This window comes from Lipophrys pholis (genome assembly GCF_963383615.2).
Source record: "Lipophrys pholis genome assembly, chromosome: 10".
Classification (NCBI taxonomy): Eukaryota; Metazoa; Chordata; class Actinopteri; order Blenniiformes; family Blenniidae; genus Lipophrys; species Lipophrys pholis.
In genome coordinates, this window is record NC_137640.1 from 11,626,439 (window position 1) to 11,637,525 (window position 11,087).

The window sequence follows — 11,087 nt, forward strand, 5'->3', positions numbered from 1 at the left end:
AGCAAGCCCTAATCGAACTTGATTCTTATCACAAACATGACACTGGTACCGAATGAATGCAAAAGTGCTTCAGTATTGCAGGCTTTATAGATCTATCTATCTGTAGTTATTGTGGTGAATAACAGATCTTAAATCATGTAATATAAATGATTTCCTTTGTTTGAAACAACTCCCCTCGTCATGCAGCCAAGGAAATCTTTAAAAACAAAAAAAACCAGAAAGAAAATGGTTGATTATTTGAAGTTTCTTTACCTTTTCCCCTTTGTTTTCAGGGTTTAACCTGCTCTCTGGAGGTGGCCAGTAAACACCTCAGGCAGGATCCACAATCATCAAGGACACATAATATTCCTATTTTGGCTGCCTATCTTGGAGTTAGCGAGATGGGAAGGTGGGAGGATGTGACTCCCATCCTCCGGAGCTTGACCCGTTCAAAACAAGCAGCTTGGAGGTGTCTGACTGTACACGTGTGCATGCAAACAGTGAAGGATGTTGGCTGTGTTTGTCCTCTGCAGCGCACCATTACTGCTGTGCTGGACCGGCCGCTGTGTGGCCCTGCAGGCCCCACACAGGCAGACCCACGACCCCATAGTGACAGGTCAGACTCTGTGAAACTGCTTCATGCTATTTTCCGCTGTAAATTGAAAAAATCTGTAAAAATGTAAAAATCAGTGTGTTTAGATTGTGAAGTGTTTAATGTTGCCATTTTCTTTTTGAATCCATCAGCTTCCACAGTCCCTCCCAACAATCCATGCTTTGTGGACAACGTGTTTGCAGTGTTGCGAGAAGACGTGGGAAATGGTGGGGGACTCACAAACAGCAGTTTGACTCTATTTGGACTCTGCATCGCAGCCAACAACTCGTCGGGCTCAGTCTTATTAGAGCTTGCAAAGGAGATGAGGAGGAACCAAAGACATGGACCAGAGGTCTTGTTCCCACCTGCAGGTAACCAGACGGTGCGGCTGAGTTGTGATCGTTGCTTCAATGCAGCGTTTCATCGTGTCATATCTTGTTTCCTTCCACAGTGCTCGTGTCGGAGGAAAGTGAGCAAGGAGGGATGGTGTTAAACTTTGAGCTTCCACAGTTTCCTTTGCTCAAATTGAACCCTGTGCTGCTCCTGGCACTGGAAAGTCCCCTCAAAGGAGAAAACCTGGATGTGACTTTCAATAGCCCATCACTGGAGCCGGACTCTCAGGTAATGATATAGTTCAGTGTCATGTAAAATCATGAGCATTTGCTTTGAAACAGTAAGTTTTTCTGGTGTTGTCTTGTGTATAGTCTGCGTGCATTTCAGGAGAAACCCAGTACATACTACTAACAGGAAAACCATCAGAGGGCAAAGCTCCACAGAAATTGAATATTTCTGTCGAGACAAGAACCCACGATATGAGTGAGCACTCCTCTTCTATCGTTTTCATTTTCTGATGTCCTCTGCACCCTCCCTCATGCTTCCACTCTTTGCAGAACAAAACCTAAGAGATGCTCTTAGTGGCGGGAAATCGGGAGGCAACGTCAGCATGACCGTACTTCTGCTGTGCTCTGGAGAAACAGGAACTGATACAAGGTTCTCTTAACTTTGGTGTTTCTTGTTGAAATTGACTGTTGTTGAAGAGGTCCATAGTCACGCCTTTCACCGTCTTCCTCGGACACAGATCTGAGGAAGACACAGGTCCCTCCCTGGCCAATTTGCAGACCTCATTCCTCTGTGAGCTGAAGCGGTTCCTGGGAGCCATCCTGCCTCAGGAATCCTCCCCGTCACCCTTCGTCCAGCTGGACTCCTTGCAGTCTCTGCCTCCCCTTATGCTCGGCTTGTCCTCCAGCGAGACTCTGCTGGCGGGAATGATCAACTCCTCAGCTCCCACCATCTTCTCCTTCAACAGCTGGGGCTCCACGTTTCCACTGCATCACGAGAAGCTGGCCCTGTCCCCTGCACTGTTGGAGGAGCTCAGGCAGAGGTTGGATGAGATTGTGACGGAGATCATGGAAATGATACGGGAGGAAAAGGTGGCTGCCAGAGCTACAGAGAGGCTGGGGAGGCTCAAAGGACTCAGTGTGTGGCAGGAGCAGGAGTTGGCAGCAGGTGATGTGGCCCTAAAAAAATAGCAATTTCTGTTAAACACCCCTAACAACTCTGCCAGATGGGAGCACGAGCCAAACAGAAAACACATATTGGATCCATTCACTTATTTTGTTTAATTACATTTTTAAACTCTTAATATTTACTTATCTTAGCCATTCGTTTATGTCTTTAGACAATCTATTTCAGCTGTTTATCTGCTACTTTAAACTACTAGGATAGTGATACACTTGGTCTTTTGGGTATTTTTTACATTTCTCATCCATTACCTTCTTCAAATGATGTTTATTTTCCATTTTTATTTAATTTTTTTTTACATTTACCAACAAAGTAATGTTAAAATGAATTGATTATTTCTCTTACTCCTATTACATGTTTTCCTTCTATATAAGACTGCCTATACATCCGTCACTTTTCACTATGGGTTTATCCAACTCAGGATCGCAGAGTGCTTGAGTCAACCCCAGTGGACTATGAGTGAGCGCAGGCTGCACAGGCACAGTTCTCCAGTCCATCGGAGGACAATCACACACTATAATTCACATCTGCTAAATTCATTCGTCCATAAATCATCGTCCACCTAGATTATGTGTGTATGTAGACCTGCGTCATGTCTGTCACTGTGCTGCTGTGGGTCATATGGATATAGACATAACATGATAATAGTGACTGCCCTTTAAAAACCCATTGCAAGTTTGATCGATCAGCGAGGCTCCATAGTTAGAGTATCAATATTAAAGTTTATCTGTGTTCATATCAATACCTGATATCAGTAAAATGCTATTTAAAATTTGAATTTCAACGTTTTTCTGTTTTAACATTTGACCTCTGCTAAAAGCAGAGATTGAATGATTTGAGATTTATTGTTCACAAGTAAAAGTCACCTGTTGCTTGTTATTGATTGAGAGGCACAAGCACAAATAACACTGCTGCTGAGGTGTATTTTTATTTATCATAAAGAGGGTGTGTATGTGACGCATGATATAAAGTGCAAATAAATGTGTGGAATTTTGGTTCTGCCGCTCAAAGTCTATTTCTACTATCTGGCTTCAATCCACCCTCAGATTCCCTTATCCCTCAAATCTGTGCTTTGGTAAAAGTTGACAAACGCACATTAAGTTTGCTTTCATAAATCTGACATTGGCTTGTAGAAGTGTGTGTGTGTGTGCCATTTTTATAAGCAGTGTTCATAATTGAGACCCCTTCATTACCCATCACCCATGATAGTGCACTGAAACAAGGCGGGAATTTTCCTGCTGTTAATCAAGAGCGCGTTCCACCACTCCGACAGGCAATACTATACAGACTCTCCCTTTTACTTATACTTTGTGATTGTAGGTATAAGATCATTTACCAACCGTTTCTAACACTCGGTTTTCTTGTTTGTGTCAAACAGGAGAGAGGCAGTACTGTGCGTTTCTCCTGCTCAAAGCTCTGCAGACGGTGGCTCACGCCTATGACTTACAGAGGAGACTGCGGGCGACCAGGGCACAACCCAGCAACCCCGCGACGGGCAACGTATGTGGGCTGCGGAGCCTCACTGTGTCCCTTGGAGTTGTTGTGGTGGGTCCAAACACAGCAAACATCAACAACTGCTACGGCTCCTGCGCTTTCCCTCTGACCAACGGAAACAACCACGCCATCCAGCTAAACTATCACATCGAGAGCGGCGACGGGGACGAGCGGGCGCCCTGCTGCGTGCCCGTGGCCTACGAAAGCCTGGAGGTGGTGGAGCTGAACCAACACGGGACCTACATCTCCACCAAGCCGGATGTCATAGCGAAGGAGTGTGGGTGCCGCTGACAACCCAGTAACAACAATCATTTGGTTTAAGCTCACGAACAGTGGAACGTTTGGTGTAGAAAGTGTTTCACTCACTTCTGATTTCTTGAACCTCGTTTTGATACGTAAGCGACACACTGCGTGGAAAAGTATGTTACGTCACAGAGGTCCTGTAAAACTGTACATGTTCACACTGTTTCATGTTACAGTGTTTCTCCCATCAAAAGAATATGTTTACAAAGACCAAGACCGCAAAATTGTATATGAGTTTTACCACTTTCCGCTGTGTGTGAATATTTAATTGAAAAACAGTATTATCACGTGCACATGCTCTACCACTTTCACATTTAAATAAACAGCATTGTGTTGCATCATCACTGCTTATGTGCAATAATTTCAATTCACAATATCAATGAAAATGGTTTATAAGTTGCTGATAACACAGGATTGTTTTACAGTCTTCTCAAACGCTTCACTGGGTGATTCAGAGATTGAACATACTGTGTTTTCATTAGACAAGTTCTGACGGACGCATGACACTGGGTGCTCAACATTAAGAACAAAACAGTTCACGTAAAACATCTTTACGTGACTAATATTACGACAAGCGCAACATGTTTACATCACTCATGTAACAATACAACGTACACTTAAAACTTGTTGTTTCTTTAATTGCCAAAATCCTGGTAGTCAATGACATTTGTTTGTGGACCTGTTACACATTATTCTTTAGCTTTGGGTTTCAAGACCGCTCTAGCAATTGGTTTCTTTCTTCTTCTGATGGCTCCAACTTCCTCAGATCCCCACCACCACATGAAAGTGTCCCACAGGGAAATCTGTCGGGGACAACACACAGTGTGATTCACACAGACATGGTCCAGGTGAGGTGGGTGGCGCTCATTAGTAGTGGCTTGTAATGCAAAAACTCACTGAATCGATTGATATTTATGTCACATTCCAAAGGTTTGGCTGAATAATCTAATGTTCACACTGTGTTCAGCGAGGATAACAGTGAGAGACGAAATGTGCAGCTGATTCACAGACAGAACAGCAACATTTAGAACCTTTAAAACAATAAGTGGCTAAAGAAATACAGATAAAGCTACTCCTGTCTACAGTATGTATAGTTCAGAAAGTGTGTTACCAGGTGGACAAAGACGTCTTCAAGAGTCTAAAAGTCTGTTCATAAAAGATTTAAGACAATTGGTGGGTTTGTTTTATTTTTAATTTGATTTCTGCAGCCTCTCTCTGACTGCAGAAGTGTAAAAAGTCAATTTTGCAGGTGTGTGTCGTGTGACTCTGACAATGTTGTGGTCCCTCCTCGTGATCCTGATGATTGGTAGGTTGCTCTACTGACAGACTGAGCTGTTATATCATGTTATATTTTATGGATGGTCAGTAGTTCTGTCTGAGCAGCTTCCGTGCCATACTATGATGGAGCTCATGATGACGCTAGAAACTGTAGACTTGTGGAAGTTACTGTTGATCCTGGTGTCTCTTCCTGAAGTTCAGGATCTCTTCGGGAGCTGGTGATGGTCTTGGGAAATTTCAAGATTTCCAACTTCAACCTTATCAAACAGTAGGGTGTGCAGCCTCTTGGTCCTCCTCTTTGATCATTAATCATCTCTTTGGTCTGAAATATGCTGAAGGACAGATTGTCGTCCTGGTATCCAGACACCAGGACCCCAGTTCTGCCACTTGTCGCCTGTACAGCCCAAAGCCCCATCGGTAATCAGTCCTTCTGCTAATATGCCAATATGAGTATTTGCCGAGGAGGCGCGCGCGTGCACGCACACACACACACACACACACACACACACACACACACACACACACACACACACACACACACACACACACACACACACACACACACACCTGAAATTGAATGCAGGATTATTTTTTCCAGCTGTGAGGCAAGAGTGTAAACCACCACACGACAGTCGGACCAGTGGTCCGGGGCTCAACAGAACAACAAAAGCACAGAAAGCAATAGGAGGCGCTATGGGTACAGTACCTGAGGCAGTGAGCCACTCTGCAGAGATTCCACCACAGACCTGATGCCTGTTTCCTCGACAACGTACTCCACTGCTTCTAAAAAACAATAAAAGACTCGAGAGGTTGCGTTGTATTGATGATGCCTCCCTGCCCCCTATGTCGTTATGTTTTTGCTGTTTATGAGATCGTTTTCTGTAACTTACAGGTGAATATAACTCACCATGCACTTCCTGCACCCCTGAGCTCACAAGCAGTACCACCAGAACCAGCACCAAACATCGGTTCATAGTAACGGATTTCCACGGATTAGGGACATCGCTCAGGCTTTCAATGGACAGAATCCGCTCATAAGGCACTACAGAGAAACATAAACAGCTCCGATGGATTCATCATGCAGTTTTTTTTAACAACGTTTATTCAGATTGTTCTTTCCGGCGGATGTTTGTCTTACTTGTGATGTTTTCTGAAGATCCAACTCAGACTTCTAGATCATTTGAGCAAATAAAATGAATTAAACAAACAAGCCTCAAAAAACAATTATGTTCCTTAAAGTCTGTTTTGTAAAGTGTCCGTCCCCTTTCTTTTCTCGATATCCCACATGGCCAAGACAGCTTAAAATAGGCACAGGCAACGCTTTACAAAACTCAAAAACAATCTACACAAGCTTGGATATTTTTGTGTATACGTCTGAATGGCAAACAAGAACAATACCTTCAGTTGTGTCTGACCTGAAAGCACACTGGTATCGCCGGTAATTTCTGTTTTGCAAGCCCAGTAGACGGAGCCATGCAGGCATAACCCCACACCCCTTTACTCTGTGATTGACAGTCACAGATGGGAGAGTGGGGAAAAAATGACACTGGCAGTGTGCACACACACACACACACACACACACTACTGAGAGTGTGTGTTCAGCTGGAGAAGACTGGGAATAATCATGGGGGCAGTGTTCAAGTTGCTGTAAAGTCAGTTTAGTGAAGAATTTATTGAAGTAGATTATCCCATAGGGAGAAGAGCAGTGAGATCATAACAGTTTGGTAGAACTCCCATATTCAATTTGTAGAACTTGCAATGTTGTGCATGCGTGCGTGTGTGTAAATAACCAAGGTTTCTAATTAAAAGTCTAAAAGTCTCTATAAAAGTGTCAGGAAATGCACCGGTGAGCCTTCATAATATAATGCTTCTCTCTTAGTGTGAATAATGAAGGACAGAGCCTCTGATTTAACAGTGAGCCTTTGGTTTTCTGCTGTTTTTGAAACGTGTGCTTAACTGAAACAGTCTCGTCTACATTTAATAAGGATTTCAAAACTGAAAAATACTGAGTTTATGAGAAAAGGACAATAACACCATTGACACAAACTTTATTCGCATGCTGTGGATGAAGTATTATTTGCTCTCTGGGTAACGAACATCATGAAATAATTTTAAAGTAGGGAGATGTTTTTTTTCCCCCCAGCATGTTGTGATGAAAGAAAAAGATCCAGTTATTATTTTATAAAACACCCATTTTGAAGTTCAGTGGGTTGTAAGAGAAATGCAGACAAGTTTAGATTGCGTTTAGCTTCGGTCCAAAACTTGCTGGAACAATTACAGATGATATGTATAGACTGAAAAGTACCGACCGAGTAGGAGAAAAGTTGTGCTTTTTATTGCCTCTGTGCGTCAGCAGCCGTCGACATAAATATTACACGATGAAAAAAAAACCTAATTGTAGGAAGTCTCTGTGAAGGCCACATTTTGTAATCCTGTGCTTTAATCAGTGAGATTTCATCTACTTACCCAGAGACGAGGAAAACCACACACGGCATGTACGTTAAAGTATTCATTAAGGTGTGTAGATCAACTCCGATGATGACGACTGAGTTTCAAGTGTTGATTTTTATATTCATACCGACGCATCTTTATAATTTACGAAATAGAAATAAATCCTCCAAGTTAATTGTGGTTTAATGTCGGAGGAATTTTCTTGATTTATCTTCACCTCTAATGCGCTGCGCTGAATGCCTTTGTCATCTTTGTTTGTAAAGAGGGTTTCATATTACTTCATTTGTCGGTCAACTTTTTTTAACATTGGACATGTGCCCTTAAAACATTCTTTCACATTTGCTTCTTTAATGTAATTAGCAACGACTCTAGAGCAAAACAAGACCATTTAAAAAAATGTCCAGTTATCATAACCCTTATTAGTTTTTACAGTGAGAAAACACATAAATATCCTCAAAGTAGAATCAAGGACATAGTTGCTGTCGTACACACTTACTGTCCAGATGTTTTTTCAGACCCGAGTTGTGTTTTTGTGAATTAGTGACAAGTGAAAACTGTATACACTGCAGCTGCCCACTGTCCCTCGTGCATGTAGGTTAACTATGAATAGGGCCTGACTGGCTGCAGGGTGGGGGTGGGGGGGGGGGGGTAGGGGGTTCTTGTACAAGTGGACAGGACAAGGTGGGGATCAAGCTGCCCACACTGTCAGTGGAAGAAAACCCACTCATACACGTTTGTTTAACAATTCTCTTTTTTGATATTTTAAACATTGTACTCGCGCTGGCATCTGCCTCTGATTTGTATTTTTCCCAAGTATACCATTTTAATTACCAACATTTGCACATTTTTAGATTTTGTTTTAAATCCTAACATTTAAACATTGACCTTGAGTGTAAATATTTAAATCAACATTATACATACATAAAAAAAAAAAAAAAAAAAGTGGTTCTAATTTGCTACATTGAAGTTATATTGAATAAACTACATCAGTCTTCCTGTATTTAAATGTATATGAAGATGGAAATCTGACACGTGAACCAAAACATGGACAATAACGTTATTTCAACATTATAAGAAACATTTTTATTAATAATAAAACGCAGAAAAAAAACATTAATTCCATTTGTTTCATTATAACATCTTAGGATAAAAGCACCAACATCAAACAGTAACAAAGTTTTCCATGGAAAACCCAGGGCCTTTTGGAAAGTAGGTTTGCCATTATTGCACCTCAAACCTGCCCTGGCTTCACCAATCAGAGATCACTGTACACAAACTGTAGTTCTCATCTGTTATCTCTAGGAAGGTGTCCAAACACACAGAGAGACGGCGCCAGCCCAGGGACAAAGACATCCACCGTCTTTCTGTAGCTGCAGATCTAAACAGAGGCATTTGTGAGATGAAGATGTTGGAAGTTGTAGCCATTTCACCACCGCTTGAGATCAAACCAACTCAGCTTGATTTCACTGAAGAGGCCGAGATGTATGTGACCGTAGGAATGAATCTGAGGAGATCCGGCTTGTTTTCTTTTACTTGAAATGCACTCACTAGGCAATGGCCCTGATCCTGAGTAGGGTTGCAGATGGACTTCATCGTGACATGCGGTATTTTATAGAAAATTGTTTCAAGAAACATGGGAGATTCCTGAGTTCAGACCTTTGGCAGGATTTAGAGTAAACGGCCTCGACTGCAGAGCTCTCGCAGATCATCTACCCATAATGCACCAGGCTGCAGCGTGCTGGAGGTCTGCATAGAGGCTTGAGGTTTAAAGCAGGCTCAGATGCCAAAAGGACTTCAATGTCAAAACTCCAACAAAACTGGCTGAAATCTTTAAGGAGCAAATTATTTGCCGTATCATCCCCAAACTACTCCTATTTGCACATTCACCACTCTGACCCCTCAGATCGAAAATAAAAAAAAGCTCAGAAGGAGAGTCGTGTTGCAGGTTTTTTTTTTTTTTTGAAACCATAAAACCCAACCGCACAACAGGAGAAGAGTAGTATTTCATGAATAGCTGCAATTTCCTTGTTTTAAGTGAAGGAGAGCACCATGCTGTCTGTCTGACAAGTAGTATTTCAAACATGAATAACATGAAACTGCAGCCGTATCAAACACCAATAACAGGAAACTCAAAACAGCATCAACAGTAACTACAAAATACCTCTCAGCAGTATTGGTAACAAATAGACTACTCTCTATTGAAGCTCTAAAATCACTTTTTTTTTTTTCCTTCCACTTCCAACACTCGTGGGTGAGAAACATGTTTGTTATTGTCGTAGGGGAGCACAGGACAGGACATTTTACTATAAAGCTTCCATTATTAATCTAATCTTCCCTTAAGATATGCACTGGCAAAGTGTAAAAATTGAACACGCACACAAGCTTAAGCGTGTTTCCCACTATCGGGAAAAACAGGAAGCGAGGGTGCTCTCACTCGTACACAATAAGACAAGCTCATCTGCAAGTCAGCGGCAGTCACACGATATGCTCACATGACATCTATAAAAGACAGTGCGTGTGTGTGTGTGTGTGTAAGCACGCTGACACGTAGGTCTGTATGCACCAGTGAAGGATTAATTAGCACAACATTTGAATTGCCTTCGTTTCAAAAAACAGAAGCACCATTTATTTCCTACAGAATCTGGGTCGCGGAAAATAGCAAGACAAAATAAGCCCATCTGATAGTAAAAGATAACAGTCCTGCTGGAATCTAGTCGTGTTTTATGCTGCAGCACCTCGCAGTTTTTGACACACACACATCCTCTGAGTTTCTGTGTGTGTGTGTGTGTGCGTGTCACAGGGGATTCAGGTGGTGCTGTACTGCCGTGTTGTCAGGCGTCATGAGTTAAGGTCCTGTGGTGGCAATGCTTTGCTCTGCTTGGCTTCAAGCCTCCTGTGTAACAGGATGAACATTTGGGTCACAATTTCAGCACCAAAAACACCCCCTTGTCACCCATATATAGATAGACCCATATATATATTTATAGACTGTATATAGATACATATTTTATATACCTTTTCTGTTTATGATGGGAGACAAACAATGAAAAACGTATGTACAAAACAGTTTTTACTGTTCACTAAGAGACGAGTAGTCTTGAAACTGCAGCGTGGGAAACGCCAAGAGAGCCCCCCCCCCCCCGCACCCCTAAGCAGAGCAATTTCAATATTTCAACGACGGCGTCTACAGTTGGACAATAGGCATTCAGAGAACAGGACAACAACATGTTAAACATGAGGAAAGAAAGGTTAAGAGAGAGAGAGAGAGAGAGAAAAAAAGGGCGTGTTAAAAGTCCTGTTTACAGCACCAAGTATTCAACTTTTTCTTTTTTTTTTTCTTGATGTATTTGTTAAAGAATAAATAAGTTCAGGCACAGTCCAAACATAGCACCATTGTTTTCAGACTGTGAGTCAAGTACACACACTTTTTGCATTCTACACTGTCAACACAATTCAGGATTTAGGGAAA

At 42.1% G+C, this 11,087-nt stretch overlaps 1 protein-coding gene and 1 long non-coding RNA gene across 2 annotated transcripts; one reads left to right on the top strand and one right to left on the bottom strand.

Annotated features, from left to right (window-relative positions):
• Positions 1-486: 486 nt before the first annotated feature.
• On the top strand, positions 487-4,229 carry amh (anti-Mullerian hormone; the record flags this gene model as incomplete). Its single annotated transcript, XM_080473814.1, has 7 exons — positions 487-595; positions 679-942; positions 1,023-1,192; positions 1,276-1,387; positions 1,462-1,561; positions 1,650-2,077; positions 3,471-4,229. The coding sequence occupies 7 exons, from the start codon at positions 487-489 to the stop codon at positions 3,875-3,877; spliced, it is 1,590 nt and encodes a 529-aa protein (XP_080329940.1). The 3' UTR covers positions 3,878-4,229.
• On the bottom strand, positions 4,116-6,684 carry LOC308115933. The gene is made up of 5 exons (XR_013935743.1): positions 6,566-6,684; positions 6,306-6,338; positions 6,075-6,209; positions 5,874-5,950; positions 4,116-4,692 (listed from the first exon to the last, which is right to left on the bottom strand). It is a non-coding gene; the product is annotated as an uncharacterized lncRNA (long non-coding RNA).
• Between the last annotated feature and the right edge of the window lie 4,403 nt (positions 6,685-11,087).